At 37.3% G+C, this 18,046-nt stretch overlaps 1 protein-coding gene across 8 annotated transcripts in view; it reads left to right on the top strand.

Moving 5' to 3' along the window:
• Nucleotides 1-18,046, top strand: part of GAPVD1 (GTPase activating protein and VPS9 domains 1) — a 73,713-nt gene that overhangs the window by 14,866 nt on the left and 40,801 nt on the right. For 7 of the 8 annotated variants that reach the window (XM_057720229.1, XM_057720226.1, XM_057720227.1 and 4 more), the window contains exons 2-7: nucleotides 8,155-8,372; nucleotides 9,111-9,954; nucleotides 11,632-11,718; nucleotides 12,725-12,859; nucleotides 13,001-13,190; nucleotides 16,653-16,813. In XM_057720229.1, coding sequence (XP_057576212.1) covers nucleotides 8,188-8,372; nucleotides 9,111-9,954; nucleotides 11,632-11,718; nucleotides 12,725-12,859; nucleotides 13,001-13,190; nucleotides 16,653-16,813 — 1,602 coding nt within the window. In that variant the 5' untranslated portion in view covers nucleotides 8,155-8,187. The remainder of the gene's footprint in view (nucleotides 1-8,154; nucleotides 8,373-9,110; nucleotides 9,955-11,631; nucleotides 11,719-12,724; nucleotides 12,860-13,000; nucleotides 13,191-16,652; nucleotides 16,814-18,046) is intronic. The other variant, XM_057720230.1, reaches the window with a different exon arrangement.

The raw sequence follows: 18,046 nt of genomic DNA, 5'->3' as shown, positions 1-18,046 counted from the left end.
ATGAGTTAGCATACAGTATTTGTTTTTCTCTCTCTGGCTTACTTCACTCTGTATGACAGACTTAGGTCCATCCCCTAATGTTAATTAAAAAATTTTTTATTTTACTTATGTTATTTTTCTCAGAGCAACTTGCGACAATGCATTTAGCAGAGAACTTCTTATATGGCCATAGTATTGGGGGTTGAGGGTACATAGGTCTAAGGGATGTTCTCATCCTTTGAGGGGACCATTTGTTCTTGCTGGAAGGACAAGATACAGACATTAAAGATGAAAATAGGGAATTCCCTGATGGTCCCGTGGTTAGGACTCGGCACTTTCAATCCCTGGTGGAGGAACTAAGATCCCGCAAGCCTCGAGGCTCATCCAAAAAAAAAAAAAAAATGAAAGTAAAAATTAACAGTTCCAATTTAATGGTATGGATAAGCACTGCTTTAAGAGTTCAGAGTTGGGATTTGTCACTGGGGACAGACTGTATCGTTGAGAAGGAAGGTTTTTATTGAGCCAGGCCTTGGAAATTAGAAGGAGCAAATAAGATGATGTAAATATAAACATAAAGGTGAATTGAAAATAAAAATGAAAAGGCAGATTTGCTGGGCAGGAGGGTTTATGTACGGAAATGGTGTGGGATAGGACTGGAGGTGAGGGTTAAGGCAAGATTGGCCCTTAAACATTAGGTTAAGTAGTTTGGAAATTACCCTCTAAGAAGTAAGGAATAAATGTAAACTTTCAGCACTTTAGTTTTTCCTTTAAGTCTTTCATGAAACTTCCATGGTGTGCTTATTTTAGCTAGCATTTGTTGATAATTTCACAGCATTTACTTCTTTTCCTGTCCATCAAAGACTAATTGTTCTTCCTACGTTATTTCTACCTCTGCTTGTGATATTTCTAAGATGAGTATGTTATTGAAATACCTCTTTTTCATTCTTATATTCATTCAGAAAATATGCGCTGAATGCTTGTGATGGGTTCTATTCCAGTCAGTGTGAATAGAGCAGGGTACAAATTAGGCAAAAATCCCTCCTCTTAGGGAGTTTACGTTTTCTTGGGGAGATGGTCAGTACATAAGATAAATAAGTGAAATGTATAGTATGACTAGTGCTAACAAGAAAAACTAAAAATAAAACTAATATGTGTATGTGGCAAGGTAGGAGTTGGAATTTTATGTAGGAGGGCCAAGAAAGACCTCATTGAAAAAGATGACTCTCGGTAAGACCTAAAGGAAGTGAGAGACCTGGGTGGTGAGCAAGTGCAAGAGTACGAGGGTGCAAGCATGCCTGGCGTGCTAGAGAATATGGCTGGAGCAGAATGAATGAGGGATGTGGTAAGAGAGTGGTTGTATTTCTTGGTTTATGTCTTGTCTTGATGAAATTATTAATAGTGTCTGCTTTCATTCCCATGATGTCTTGGTTTGGATGGTAAGTTGCATGGTCTTCTGGTAATAGAAGGTGAGGTCAAGGAGGTAAGGGGGGTGGAGGCAGACCATGGAAAGCCACAAAAAGAAGCTTTTGAAGGATTTTGAGCACAGGAGTGATGTGATTTGACTTAGGGTCACAGACTCACTCTGGCTGCTATATGGAGAGTAGGTTGAGAGCAGAAACTGAATCAGGGAGCCTGTGGAGAATCTCTTCTGATGCTTCAGTTTCCTTGGTGAAGTAGGAAGTAAGGAGCTGAGAATAAGGAGAGGGGAAGAGGCTGGAGAGTTGAGAGAAGATGGTATGAATTCATTGCCTGGGAGAGTGGGGAGTGGTGGATGGACTGGGGGAGTAATAGTGTGTGTGCCACGCATTAGTAAGGCTCATATCAGGTTTGTGATCATGAGTTTAAAGTGATGGCTGTGTGTGTTGGTTTTCTCATCCATAGGTACAAACCAGGAGTGGGCAGAGCATTGGATTTAACTGGGATTGAGGTTTAGTTAAGTGAGAGGGGCAAATTGAAAATGCATTTGGCGAGTGATCCTAAAATATTTATTTAAAATATCTTTACAAAAATGTCTTTGAAGACATTTGGGACTGTTGAAGGGTTTAGAAGGTGAGTTCTTATGCAGATCAGGTGGAGCATTATTTTTATGTGTTAATTTTTTAAAGTGAAGCTATATTTGAAAGTTTTAATTTCTAAATTGCATAAGTTGTTTCATATTTTGCTGTGTCATTGGAAACATTTTATGTATCCTATCTTGAACAGTATTTTGGCTGTAATTAGACTGTGATCTCCTTGAGATTAGGGGACGTGGCTAGGTTCCAACAAAAGCCAATAATATATTTGTTGAATAAAATTGTATTAAGGCAGCAAGAAGGATATGGTTTGAGAATTTCTAAGAGTTTCCTCTATCATTTTATAATGAAAAAATTCTAACATACCGAAACTGTTGAAAGGTAGTACAGTGATCACCATATACCCACCATTCAGATTCAATAGTGGTTTATGTTCTGCTGCCTTTAAAAAATCTTTTAGTTTTTTTGAACCATGTACAAGTGAGTTCCAGACATCCTAACAGTACTTCTACGTACTTGAGTGTGCATCTCTTAAAAATAATTCACCTGTGTAGCCACAAGATTGCTGAGTCATTCTTGTAGAGATCTGGGCAATAATAATAGTGTACCGGCTCTGTCACCTCTCACCCCCGTGGCCTATGCAAGTTACTTAATTTCCCTGAGCCTCAGTTTCCTTTGCTGCAGAGTACCTATCTCAGAGGGATATTATGAACATCAAGTGTGTAAAGTTCTTAGAACCATACCAGGCACAATTTTCAGTTGATAAAGTGTTTTCTCATATGATACTCAACTGTGGATAACACCACCACCAACCCTTGTCACCAGAGTTGGACACTTCTACCTCGCCTTCCCCAGGTATAGGTGTCAGCAAATCTTGTATTTTCTACCTCCAGTGTCTCTCAAATTTGTCCTGTGCTTTCCATTGCTACTGCAACATTTCTTGCCATCAACAATTTCTTAGTCTTTCTTCATCTAGTTCCAGCCCCACCTGTTCATCTTTTCCCTAACTGCCAGAGTTTATGTTCTCAAATATAAATTTAATCATGTTAATCCGTTTAAACCGCTTTCCCATCTCCTACAGTGCAAAGTCTCAGTTTCTTAACACTGGCTTCTGTGTACCTTCTGTCTCTGTAGCCTTATCTCATTATACATTTCCTCCCCTACCCCCAGCCTCACTCTTAACACACACAAACACACATGCCCCCAAACTGTAGCAAGCCATGTGGAGTTGTGTGCATATACTGTGTCACATACCTCTGTGCCTTTGCTGGATTGGCTCCCTGGAAGTCTACCCCTACCCATTATCCTCTTTATGTCTGGCAAATACTTATCTTTTTTTCCCCTCCAAATACTTGTCTTTTTTTTTTTTAATTATTATTTTATTTCTTTATTTTTGGCTGTTTTGGGTCTTCATTGCTGTGTGCGGGCTTTCTCTAGTTGTGGCGAGTGGGGGCTACTCTTAGTTGTGGTGTGCAGACTTAGTACAATGGCTTCTCTTGTTGCGGAGCATGGGCTTTACTAGGTGCACAGGCTTCAGTAGTTGCAGCATGTGAGCTCAGTTGTTGTGGCGCACGGGCTTAGGTGCTCCTCAGTATGTAGAATCTTCCCGGACCAGGGATCAAACCCGTGTCGCCTGCATTGGCAGGCGGATTCTTAACCACTGCACCACCAGGGTAGTCCCAAATACTTGTCTTTTAAGACTAGGCTCAGGTACCTAACTTCTCAATCATTCCTTCTCTTTTGTACCTTCTCTATGTTGTATAGCCTTCAGCATAATACCTGTAACATTTTGGGGCAGCCAATTGCTTGCGTGTCTGCCTTGTTCTATTAGATTAGAAAGTCCTCGAGGGCACATATTAGGTTTTATCCTTTTTTTGTATCCCTAGTGTGTTGCTCCTACCAGGCACAAAATAAATGTAGATATTGTGTCCACATTTTATGGATGAAAAAAACCCTGAGGATCAGAGAATATGCATTATGTACCCAAGGTAACAGAATTAATTAATGAAGCATACAGATCTTTAAGAGCCCATTTCATAACTATAATACTTCTCATAATTACAACCATTTGTTCAGTGATTCTGTTCTTAGTCTGTGGATTTAGAGCCCCCTAGAGGATGTTGGAATTCCCTCATGGAAGTCTACAAAGTTGGTATGTGTTTTCTTTAGGCTGACTTAATAAGATTGTATATGTATGTATGACACCAATTTTTTTTTTGAATGTACACAGATGCTTTTGTGTCTTAATAGCAAATCATTTTGGTGAAGTAGATATACTTAAACCTTTTGAGAGGAAAGCAATATGAGGGTCTTAATACAAGAGACTTGGAGTAATAGCTTTCATAGTTTGCTAGGGAATTGATAAGGTACAGGAAAGTGTTTTTAAAGCAGTTAAATTCAGGTTAGATGATAATATCTGAAACTTTCCTAGTCATCCATAGTTCATTAAAGTAAAAAAAATTTTAAATTTCTGAAATCAAACTTAATTAAAAATTGTTGAATCTATTGCTTTAAATAAGGTGGTTTAAAATATATTTCCATCTGCTACCTTAATGTTTAATTCTTTTTTTTTTTAGTCTTAGTACCAAAAATATTTATTTCATATATATGAGCATATTTTCATTGGGTCTGTAAACATATTGAGAGTTCTGTGGGGTAGGTTATCACTTCTTTCAGAATCTGAATTCACTACAAATTGTATTTTATCAATTCCAAATAAATCCATTATGAATCTGATTGGCTGGGACAACTTTTTTTTTCCAGGTTTATTGAAGTATAATTAAAAAAATTTTTTTTTATTCATTTATTGTGGCTGCATTGGGTCTTTGTTGCTGTGCACAGGCTTTCTCTAGTTGTGGCGAGTGGGGCCTACTCTTCTGTTGTCGTACGTGGGCTTCTCATTATGGTGGCTTCTTGTTGTGGAGCATGGGCTCTAGGCACGTGGGCTCAGTAGTTGTGGCGCACGGGCTTAGTTGCTCCTCGGCATGCGGGATCTTCCCGGACCGGGGGTCGAACCCATGTCTCCTGCATTGGCAGGAGGATTCTTAACCATTGCACCACCAGGGAAGTCCCTGAAGTTTAATTGACATATAACATTGTGGAAGTTTGTCGTGTAATGATGATTTGGTGCATATATATTGCAAAATGTTAACCAACGTAAGGTTAGTTAGCACATGCTTCACCTCATGTAATTACCATTTTCTTGTTATTATGGTGAGAGCATTTAAAGCTTTACTCTCATAGCAAATTTTTTTTTAACCAAAAGTATTATTTATTTATTTATTTATTTATTTATTATAGTATAATTGAACACAGTGCAATGAAATCATCTTATTAATTTCTAAAAATTATATTAACAGTAGTTTGAACAGAGCTTGACTTATTTGCCTGGTATCTTTTTCTGTCTTGGTGAATTCACATTCCTTTCTAAGTTGAGATCAACATTTTACCCTTTGTGCTTTCCACGTCCTGAAAAATCTCTCAGCATTCCTTGAATGGAAAAGTTTTTACCACTGTCACCTCCCTGAGATGTCTTCAGCCTGGCCTTCGTGTTCTTGCACTCAGTTCCTCTGGTGGCACATCTGTAGTCTCCTGCATGATGGCAGTGTTGTTATGTGAATGCTTAGCTGTCTCCTGACCACATCTAGTGTCTTTATTTATTTGCTGCACTTTCCTCTTTGTTAGGCAGTTCTTTTTATTTTATTTTATTTTGTTTTTGAAGTGTACAATTTGGTATTTTTTTTTCTTTTTAAGTGGGATCTTCCTGGAGCAGGGATCAAACCCGTGTCCCCTGCATTGGCAGGCGGATTCTTAACCACTGCGCCACCTAGGAAGCCCCTTTTTTTCTTATTAGTAATGTATATGTGGCAATCCCAATCTCCCAATTCACCCCCCCGCCCCCATCCTCCCCACTTTCCCCACTTGGTGTCCGTATGTTTGTTCTCTATATCTGGGTCTCTATTTCTGTCTTGCAAACCAGTTGGTTTGTACCATTTTTCTATATTCTGCATATATGTGTTAATATACAATATTTGTTTTTCTCTTTCTGACTCACTTCACTCTGTATGACAGTCTCTAGGTCCATCCCTGTCTCTACAAGTGTCCCAGTTTCATTGCTTTTTACAGCTGAGTAATATTCCATGGTATATATGTACCATATCTTTTTTATCCATTCATCTGTTGATGGACATTCAGGTTGCTTCCATGTCCTGGCTATTGTAAATAGTGCTGCAATGAACATTGGAGTGCATGTGTCTTTCGGAATTATGGTGTTCTCTGGGTATATGCCCAGCAGTGGGATCACTGGGTCATATGGTAGTTCTATTTTTAGTTTTGCAAGGAACCTCCATACTGTTTTCCATAGTGGCTGTATCAATTTTCATTCCCATCAACGGTGCAAGAGCGTTCCCTGTTCTCCACACCCTCTCCAGCATTTACTGTTTGTAGATTTTCTGATGATGCCCATTCTAACTGGTGTGAGGTGATACCTCATTGTCGTTTTGATTTGCATTTCTCTAATGATTAGTGATGTTGAGCAGCTTTTCATGTGAGCAACTTTTAAGTGTACAATCGTAATGTTTAATTCTTTTTAAAAATTTTTTATTGAAGTATAGCTGTTTTACAATGTTGTGCTTAATTTCTGCTGTACAGCAGAGTGACTCAGTTATACATATACATTCTTTTTCATTTTCTTTTCCATTATGGTTTATCACAGGATATTGAATACAGTTCCCTGTGCTATACAGTAGGACCTTGTTTATCCATCCTGTATGTAATAGTTTGCATCTGCTAATCCCAAACTCCCAGTCCTTTCCTTGCCCACCCCTAACGTTTAATTCTTAATGAGAAACATTTTTCTAACTTAATGACTGCTGTCTGGACACAATGTTGTATTCTGCTCTCTGGGCCACAAGCTCTTCTATTGCTCAGATAAAACGTTTGTGGTATGGCAGGCATTCCAGCTTCAAGAGTATAGCTTAAATAATAATGCTTTAAAATATGTGTGCTATTTTTATCAGTTTGTTTAGCTACTAGACAAACAAGAATTGTGTGATTTCATTCATTCCTTTGGCAAATACTTATTCAACTCCTGCTGTGAACCAGGCCCTCTCCTCAGCCCTGAAATTACAGCTGCAAGTCGACAAAACAAGTCGACAGAGCAGACAAACCTTGGCCTTGGCGGCCCTTGCCTTTCAATGGGGGAGCCATACTCTAAGCATGATGAACATGCATGTAGCATAATGCTGGGTAGGGGCAAGTGCTTAAAAAAAAAGCCGGAAGAGGGAATAGGAAGTGATATTTTCTGTTTTAGAATGAGTTGTCTCAGAAGGCCTTTCTAAATAGACACTTAAGCAGAGAGACTTGAATGAAGTAAAGGCACCAGCCTTGCAAAGGCATCTGGAGGAATCGCCTTCCAGAGAGAGGGATCAGCAAATGTAGAGGCTTTGGGGATGGGACATGCTTGATCTGTTCAAGCAAGGAGGCCAGCGTGTCTGGAGCTGTGTGAGCAGGGGTTATAATGGCAGGAGATGAGGTTGGAGGAATAGATCATGTAGCACCTTCAGATTTCATTCTAAGTGTAAAATAAGCCTTTGGACAGTTTCTAGAGGGGGAATAAAGTGACCAGACTTAAATTTAAAGGCTGCTCTATGCTACGTAGAGAACAGACTCCAGTAGTACAAGAAATGAAGCAGGGAGGTCAGTTAGGAAGTGGTGGTTAGAGACCTTTGGGTGAGAGATGGTGATGGAGGTGGTGAGAAGCAGTCCCATTTGAGATGTGCTTTAAAGAAAGAGTCAACAGGCTATGTTGATTGATTACAGCGTTAAAGAGAACAGGCAAGGGAAGTCCAGTGTTAATAAATAGACACTGGACTTGAAGGATATATGCAAGATATTTACAGTGGCTGCCTCTGAGCACTGGCCTTATTAAGAGCTTTTCTTTTTTTTTTTTTTTTTTTTTGTTGCTTATCTGTGTTTACCAGTTTTTCTTTATTGGACCTGTAATGCTTCTACTGTAAAAAAACAAAACAAAACATATATATAATTTTAAAATTAGAGCTAACCATGATACTAAAGGTGGCCTAATTTTTCATGTGTTCTCCTACCCCCTTTGATTTTTGGAAAACAATTTAAGTGACATAAAAAATTTTCTTTTTGTTCTCAGTGATCAGCCTTTGTACCTTGTCCACATTTGAAGATGGTGAAGCTAGATATTCATACTCTGGCCCATCACCTCAAGCAGGAACGCTTATATGTAAACTCTGAGAAACAGCTCATTCAGAGGCTCAATGCAGATGTACTTAAGACGGCCGAAAAGTTGTATCGTACAGCATGGATCGCTAAGCAACAGAGAATTAATTTGGATCGGCTTATCATAACCAGGTAAGGAAAGGGTTTTGAGGTCTTAAATTTTGTGAACCACTATAATTCTGCTTATAGCAGTTATATAACTGCTAACTGCAAATAAACAAATCTATTTCCAACAAAATGCATGGTTTAAGATAGTTTAAATCAGCATCTCAGTGGTGAGTCTTTGCTTATTTTGTTTAAGTAACCTATTAACCTAAGCACCGTTGTAGAGAATTATAACTTGAACATTAATATTTTGTACCACACCAATTAATTTTGTATCTTGGCATTATGTAACATTTTATTATTGTAGAGAGTAAATTATCTTGTGTTCTGCTTTTCTCCTAATATTATTTAATATATACATTTTCATGTTTTGCTATTGTGTATCTACTTTTCAGTTTTAGAGACTTCATTTTTCATTGTGTTAATGCTTCATTGTTCTGTTGTTCCAAGAAGCAGTCTTTAAATCTAGAAATAGTGGTGCTGTGGTATACTGTTGAGAAACGGAGCCAGGCATAGAAGAGTACATACTGTATGATTCCATGTTCTTCTCGGTACTTTTCATTGAACTGATTTAATATGAAGACTTTATCCTACTTTTTGATTTTGACTTTCTTTACACATTTAGGTGCTGGTGGTCTAAAAGATTTTAGCAGTTCTGAGTGATCTCATTGCCATGACTATCATCAACTCACATTTCCATAATTCAGTATAGTATGTTATTATTGTTGTTAATTTTATTATTTTGCTTGTTTGCTCATTTTTTAGTGCTGAAGCGTCCCCTGCTGAATGTTGCCAGCATGCCAAGGTTTTGGAAGATACACAGTTTGTCGACGGGTATAAGCAGTTGGGATTCCAGGAGACTGCTTATGGAGAATTCCTAAGTCGAGTAAGGGAGAATCCTCGTCTTATTGCCTCCTCTTTGGTTGCTGGAGAGAAACTTAATCAGGAGAACACACAAGGTGTTATTTACACAGTTTTTACCTCTCTCTATGGCAACTGCATCATGCAAGAAGATGAAAGCTACCTCCTTCAGGTGTTGAGATACTTGATTGAATTTGAACTTAAAGAAAGTGACAACCCCCGGCGACTTTTGAGGAGAGGAACTTGTGCCTTCAGCATCTTATTTAAACTCTTTTCTGAAGGACTGTTTTCTGCCAAACTTTTCCTCACAGCTACTTTACATGAGCCAATCATGCAGCTGCTTGTTGAAGACGAGGATCACCTGGAAACAGACCCTAACAAGCTCATCGAGAGGTTCTCCCCATCTCAGCAGGAAAAACTGTTTGGAGAGAAAGGCTCAGATAGATTCAGGCAAAAGGTTCAAGAGATGGTGGATTCCAATGAGGCCAAACTAGTGGCTTTGGTGAACAAATTTATTGGTTATCTCAAACAGAACACATACTGCTTTCCACATAGTTTGCGATGGATCGTGTCACAGATGTACAAAACTCTCTCCTGTGTAGATAGACTGGAAATTGGGGAGGTCAGGGCAATGTGTACTGATCTCTTGTTGGCCTGCTTCATCTGTCCAGCGGTTGTCAATCCAGAACAGTATGGAATAATTTCTGATGCTCCTATTAATGAGGTGGCGAGATTTAATCTGATGCAGGTATGCTTTTGCTAGGCATTCAGTTTAAAATCAGTTGTTGAGCAGTGGGGTTGGCGACAGAAAGTATGATGATGTTATTCATATATTCTTGCCATTCCTTTTCCCCAAACTGTCCTAAATATTTGCTTCTTATATTTTGTGTTAGTTTTTTTTTTTTTTTCGGCCACACTGCATGGCGTGTGGATCCTTGTTCCCCAATCAGGGATCGAACCCATGTCCCCTGCAGTGGAAGCGCGGATTCTTTTTTTTATCTATTTATTTTTATTGGAGTATAGTTGTTTTACACTGCTGTGCCAGTTTCTGCTGTACAGCAGAGTGAATCAGCCATATGTATACATATATCCCCTTGGAAGCTCGGATTCTTAACCGCTGGACCACCAGGGAAGTCCCTTGTGTTAGTTTTTAGATGGAGTCCTCACACACTTGAATGTATAGTTGATTTCCCATGATTTTAAAATCCAGAATGATTGAAAACTGACTGTCTTTTATACTTCATTTGGTAGCAAAACCTAACCTGAACTAACAGACTAAAATTATTAGTTATTCCATTTCATGTTAATGGATATTCATGTTGTGCTGCAGGAATGTTAATATGTCTGATTTTAGGATGCCAGCCTAAATACTGGACATGTTACATGTTTGCAGTAACCAACCTTTCTAAAAATCTCCAAGTTTTGAAATCTGAAACTTTTGTACGTAAAAGTTTTGGAAAGAGGGTTTTTGGGTCTATATTAGCACTTATTTCCCTAATCATCTGAACTACTGAAATCATGTTATTATTTTTTAAGGGATTTTTAGTTATATCTTATCTTCAGGTATCTTCAAGAAGTACTTGAAGAAGAGACAGAGTTTATTTGGAATAGAATATATCTTTGGGTGATCTTTTTTTTTTTAATTGATGAGCTTTTTTTCATGATCAGTTCTGTCATATTGGGGTGTTTGGAAATTAACTATATAGACGTCCCTGAAATAAAATTAAAATTTTTTTAATCATCTCTGAAACACTAAATTTATTCTTATGATACTGTTATTGTGGTTTTATTTTTGTCAGTCCAACAGAGATTGAATCACATGTTTTTAAGATGAGTAAAAGGGGGGATTGTCCCAAATATGAAGAAGATGATGCTGTAGGATAATAACTTTCAGCAAAGTGCCTTTAAAGAGAGTGGATTAACAGTTCACTTTGGCAGTAAGGAACTGGCTCTGTGAATTAATGTTTATTTTTGAAACAGCTTATGTTCTGTAGGAATTGTTTGCTTAGAAGTCTAGAAAAAAAATCTTTACCTTGAGTACTTTATGAACTATAGGGAAGAGGACTTAATAACTTGAGATAGTTTTGAGTTAGCTTTTACAAATTAATTAAATTTCTGACCATGAAAAGTACAATTGCAGAAACAAAGGTGTGCACCTTCATTTCCTGATGTTGTAATAATGTGTTAAAAACAAAGCAAAATTTTCTACTTATTCCTTATAACTCAGTCTGAATGTAATAAAATATAGTAAAAGCTGACATAGACAAGATGCTCATTTTATTTGGGATCCTGTTTTGTATGCCTGGTCAGGTGGTGTGAATATTCTTATGAAACAGATTTTTAGCATGGAACAGAAGTGCTTTCACAGTGAGGACTCTGTAAGTGTCTACAGCCTGTGTCTTCCCACCTCTGCTCTGGGTTGCAGGTTGGCCGCCTTTTGCAGCAATTAGCAATGACTGGCTCTGAAGAGGGAGATCCCCGGACAAAGAGCAGCCTTGGAAAATTTGACAAAGTAAGAGTGAATACTGTGTCATGTGACGTACTGTTTATAGAAAGTTCTGCTGAAGTATTAGTGAACCCAACTATTCTCTTTATTAAATAATCTTGTCCCTAGGTGATGTGTAAATTAAATATTCTTTTCAGTTACCCTTGGTTCGGCTGTAGAGGATACAGTGTCGCATCAGCAGCATTTAAAGGATGATGTCATCAAAGATGATTAATTCTCAAAAAGAAAAAAATATATAAACACCAACTATACTTCATTAAAAAAAAAAGATTGCTAATTCTCACTTATAGAAATGTTGAGATGCCATTGTAATGAGAGCCAAAGAGCTATTAAGATTATTTTTAAAAATCTGATTTAAAAAAATTATCACTAAATCGTCTGAATATATGAATCAGCAATAATTATATAATTTTAAGTGTATTTCATAAGTTAACATGGCATTGTTCAGTTGCTTTAACTAAATAAAAATTTATCATATTTTGAGTAGGCTGTACATTCAACCTAGGTTAAAATTCAAAGGTTATATAGTGAAGTTTCCCTTCCACCTCTGATCTCTAACCTTCATTTAATCCCCCAAAGGTTCTTGATGTTATCAATCTTTTGTGTCCTTTAAGAAGTCTATATGTATACAAGCAAATTCCTAATATATTTTCCTAATTACAGATGGTAGGATTGTGTGCTGTTCTTTTTTTCTTAAAGTGTACAATTTGATATTTATTTTCTTGTTAGTAACATATATATGGCAATCCCAATCTCCCAATTCATTTAACCTCCCCCCCCTCCCCCCCGCCCCTGGTGTGCACTGTTCTGCCTCGTTTGTTTCACGTATCAGAATATGTTGGAGATTATTTTATATCCATTCATGAAGAGTTTAATTTTTTTAAATGTTGGGTTTAATATAAATTTCAAGAAGAAAAACTTTCTACATGCTTGTCCACTGTAATCAGACATTTTGTTCCCTTAATTTAAAGGGGAAGTATTTCACTGTGATTTTTTTCTCCTATTTGAACAGAGCTGTGTTGCTGCTTTCCTTGATGTGGTGATTGGAGGCCGTGCAGTGGAGACCCCGCCAATGTCCTCTGTTAATCTTCTAGAAGGGTTAAGCAGAACTGTGGTTTATATAACCTACAGTCAGCTTATTACTCTGGTAATGGCTTTATTCTTTAATAGGATTTTCTCAGAAGTCATTTATCTAAACATGGGCAGAGTCATAGATGAGTACATTGTGTGAGAAATATTGTGTTTGAAAAATTGATTTCAGAAGCTAATGTCCTTTTACTTTTGCCAGGTGAATTTTATGAAGAGTGTGATGTCTGGAGATCAACTGAGAGAAGACAGAATGGCTCTTGACAATTTATTAGCAAACCTACCCCAGGCAAGGCCAGGAAAAAGCAGCAGTTTGGAAATGACTCCCTACAGTACTCCTCAGCTGTCTCCAGCAACCACTCCAGCAAATAAAAAGAATCGATTGCCTATAGGTAAAGAGAATTTCTCATGTTGAGGCTTTCTTTTAAATTTAATATTTCTTTATTAGCCCTCATTATTGCGTAGCATTTGGGAGTATAGTTTTAAATAATTTGGAGAAGTTCTTCTCTTCATTTTTACTGATAGTAAGTCAGTTTTTAAAATTAAAAAAAAAAATTGCACCAGATTAGTTAAGGTTCATCAGTAGGCTTTAGCTTTATCTAGACACACTTTTCATAATAAATTAGAATCATGCCACTTACAGTATGCTTTGTTTATATTTTAGTGTCCTAGAAAATTTTGAAAATGTGATTTGTTGTAAGTAGTCATGATTTGAATTATGTAGCCCTGTCCTTTCTACAAAGTTCTAAATAATATAATAAAATATTATTTTAGAAGTTTGTCAGTAAAGTTGAAAATATATAGTTATTATTTTTTCATTATTATTAATAGTCTTATTGACTGAGTTAAGATCTTTGTTATTTTATAAAATAAGGCAAAAATTTCATTTTATTTTGTTGTTTATTAAGAATTAGGTTTAATTAAGCCTTATTTCCTTAGTAAACATTTATTGTCTATAATAAATCTGTATAATCTGTAATAATATCTATATAAACCCACAAATTGAGCATATACTATGTACCAGACACAGGGTACACACTTTCTAAATGTTCTTTCACATTTAATTCATGCAGAAAATCCACACAAAAAGAGTAGGTCTGATCACTGTCCTGCAGGCAGGGCAGTGTTCAACACTGGGGATACAAAGACCAGTCATGCCCTCACACTCAGCTTAGCTGCTGACAGTCTAGTTAGAACGGGAAGAGACAGCACCCTTCAGTGTGCTGAGTGTCTGATGGATTAGCATAGAGGGTTATGGGGACACCTAACTTAGTGGTGTGGTGATTCTGTCAGGAGAATATCCTGGAGCAGGTGAAGGCTGCACTTTCTTTTGGAGGGTGAATGGAATTTAAACAAAGGGAACAAGACACAGAGTGTTTAGGCCGAGGGAGCAGAGCATTTTGGCACCAACTTTTTAATGGTAACGAGTAGCTCAGTGGCAGTTAGTGAGCGTGAATAGTTATTATATTTTGTACGTTCTGAGGAACGGGATTTCATTTTTAAACTCCCATGAGCTGATTTGTTAAGAACTGTCAGTGTCTTAAAATTAATCTACCTTTTAACATAATATGGAGTAACATCAACAGGAATGTGGCATTATATTCTTCAAGTCTTTGGCTATCGTCATCTCAAAAATGTCAATTTTCAGAATTAAAAACAGAAAAAAAACTTGGCACGCAATGATTTTTAATATTATAGGCTATTTGCACTTTTTTAACATGAGCAAATAAATGATTTTTAGTAAACCAGAGATTTTTTTTCTCCATGATTCACTTGTGTACATGAGTCGTTTCATTTCTTGTCATCCAGAGTGTCATTAAATAAGAGTATAATGGAAAGTAAATTTCAAATGTTTGCCCAGTATTATTTTGTGTAGTCATGTGACCTGGTCATTGAATTTATTTCATATTTTAAAAGATGTGTCCATTATTCAGAGGGTTGATTTTCTTTCTATTTAATGCTTTCACAACCCAGGACAACAGTTAGCAGCCATCACTGCCTGGGATTCCTCAGCCACCAATCTTACTGCTCATATTACTCTAGTAACCCCATTTGGTGGGTAATAGGCTGTTCCTTTTCTTTTCTTTTTTTTTTTAATTTATTGGCTGCGTTGGCTCTTCGTTGCTGCACACGGGCTTTCTCTAGTTGATGCGAGTGGGGGCTACTCTTCACTGTGGTGCAAGGCTTCTTCATTGTAGTGTCTTCTCTTGTTGAGGAGCACAGGCTCTAGGCGCGTGGGCTTCAATATTTGTGGCACATGGGCTCAATAGTTGTGGCTCACAGGCTCTAGAGCACAGGCTCAATAGTTGTGGCACATGGGCTTAGTTGCTCCGTGGCATGTGGAATCTTCCCAGAGCAGGGCTCGAACCCGTGTCCCCTGCAATGGCAGGTGGATTCTTAACCACTGCGCCACCTAGGAAGTCCTCCTTTTCTTATATAACTTTTATTTAAGAAACAGTTTGTGAAATTATGCTCCATGTGCATGTTGCTTTTGCTTTATGTAAATTGCTACATGAAATTTGATTACTTGCATTTTTGTAAATTATAAAGTTTGTTCCTTAAGATTCATGTAGTTGTTCATAAAGTTGAATTTAAGTTTACAGTTCAAGAGAAGACAGCAAAGAAAGGTGTGAGTGAACCTGTTTTAGGCTTTTGAAAGTTATGTGCTTTGAGTTTTGAAAGTAAGAGTGATTGATGAACTGATCTACAGCATTGTGGAGAGAACATGATTGTTTATATTTCTGTCTTCAGGTAGGTCAGCTTTCATTCAAACTGAAGATGAAAGACTGATTATTATTGAGTGTTTTTGCTTTATGTCTGTGCTTTTGATTATTTTGCCTTGAAAGAGTATTTAGTATTCTGGTTGTGTTGAATTTTATTGTCCTCTGAAAGAAAACTGAAACTTACCACAGAGGACTAAAATTCATAGAGAATTTGTCACAAACCATCTAAATCTTTTAGTTTCCAAAAGTTCTTCATAGGGAATTCTCTGGCAGTCTAGTGGTTGGGACTCTGTGCTTTCACTACCAAGGGCCCAGGTTTGATCCCTGGTTGGGGAACTGAGATCCCACAAGCTGCTCAGTGTGGCCAAAAAACAAAACAATCAAAAAAACCCCACCCAAAATAAAAGTTCTTGTAAGATCTGTAGGATGGATTACTTTAGAAAAAGGTATTGCTTGTTTACTTATAGATAGGGGGAAAACACCCTCAAATAATTAGATCCTTCATTAATTCAGAATGTTCCCATAAAGCAGAAAGGAAACTTGTATTCAAACATAGAGAACTCTTTTGCATCTTTGGAGAGAGATAAATACATTTCGGGAAAAACAGTGTGTTTTCAAAAACTGATTCTGGTTTTGTCAACAGTTGCCTCATTAACATGTGTAACTTTATATGGCTATCAGATTTCTACGAGAAATTTTCTAGTGCTTATAAGTTTAGTTATTAGTATGAGAGACCTGTGGCAGTTAAATCATTTTGTAGGAGAAATAGTTGAAGGTATTATATCTTGAAAAGATAAGGAGTAGAGTAATGCTTTTCTTGTCACCCCCAAGTCTTAAATTGATTGGGATGTGTTTGCTGTTCTCCAGGTGTAAACTGTGTGTCACTCCCTGTCAGGTGAACATGGATTGTTGTTTCTGTTGATCAGTTTTGAAGAATTTGTATTAGTCATTAGTAGAGTAGTTGGGAAGATACGGTTATTTTTTATTTTTTTTAATTCACGTTCTCACCACTCTTTTTGTGCATGTGCAGATGTTCTACATTAGTAGAAAATGTATTTTTGTACTAATGTGCCATTTTCTTCATTTTATCTTTTCCTCTGTAAATTATTTTACTTGAAATTTTTTTATTAGCAACTCGGAGCAGAAGCCGCACCAATGTTCTAATGGACTTACATATGGACCATGAAGGATCAGCTCAAGAAACCATCCAGGAGGTGCAGCCAGAGGAGGTGTTGGTTATTTCCTTAGGAACAGGTCCCCAGCTTACTCCAGGGATGATGTCAGAAAATGAGGTATGACTGTGTTGTTACACTTAACTTGTAGCTGTTAATGTTAAGAACTTTAGATTCTTCTCAGTAAAGGTCACTTGCTTCTGTATACATTTAATAAGTATTTTTCATTATCTTCAGTGGGTCTACTATGATACCTCATCAAGTGCTCAACTCCCTCTCAACAGCTGTGGAGGCCCTTCACGTTAATACATCTATGGTACTGTAGTTGGTAACCAGATCCATACCAAAAGGAATTTTCCTAATAGTAGTGGAAGAGGCAGGGAGCCAGGGAATTGTGGTATGGACATTGAAGAGACTTTTCCAGTGACCTCTAGGAAATGTTTTATGTTTCTTTTCTTTTTAATGATATACTAGTGATATTCCTGCTTTAAAGAGCCAAACAGTTGTTTAGAAACAATTTCTGTTCTTTGGCTAGTTAGGAAGAAATGAAAGAGAAAACTAAGTAAAATATTTTGAAGAAATTGGGGTTGGGGGTGTGAGAATCAGTTTTGAGATATTTGTAAACAGAAGAGCTTGGGATAGAAGCAAATGGAAAGAAATTTTGACTTTAAAGATAGGAGCCTCTTCTCACAGAATGTGACCTCTTGAGAAAGAAGCATTTTCTTATCTTCAACATTGCCTGCTTAATATTCAAGAAAGCCTGTTCCTGGCCTGGGAAGGAGGGACCAGTTACGGTGGTTGATACAGTGATGATGGTGATTGATTAAGTGGCAAGACTTGTAGGAAAGAGGACCATCAAACTCCACAGCCTTGTCTTCCACACACACATTCAAAATGAATAAGCTGGCAAAAACTGTCAGAATCAACTTTTTAGGAACTCTGGAATATGATAAAGAACTTAAAACAACCGGGGGAATGCTTAATGAGGAAAAAAACTGCTGCATTTCAGTCAGAGAGCTTTGTGGCATTTTACCTTCCCCTGTTACCTTCCCCTAGCCCCCAGCTGCCTGCATTCCTGTGCGGGGAAATATCTAGACTGTGGTATGATCCTTTTGTTTTATGTTAATTCATACCACTTGCTATGATGAGTGTAAAGGTTCAAGTTATCTTAAAAATACAAAAGGTAAAATCTTTATGTCTGCATTTAATTTCAAGCAAATAGGGAAAACCCCTATTTTTAAATGAATTTTTAAAAGCATCACATGAGTAAATACATAGAGCCATTAGAAAACCTTTAATTAAACTTATAAAAATGCAGGTTCATGGGGCTTCCTAGGTGGCGCAGTGGTTAAG

The sequence above is a fragment of the Hippopotamus amphibius genome, chromosome 2, assembly GCF_030028045.1.
Source record: "Hippopotamus amphibius kiboko isolate mHipAmp2 chromosome 2, mHipAmp2.hap2, whole genome shotgun sequence".
Lineage (NCBI taxonomy): Eukaryota > Metazoa > Chordata > Mammalia > Artiodactyla > Hippopotamidae > Hippopotamus > Hippopotamus amphibius.
The sequence above is the reverse complement of the archived record's forward strand: the minus strand, read 5'-3'. Positions and strand labels throughout refer to the sequence as shown.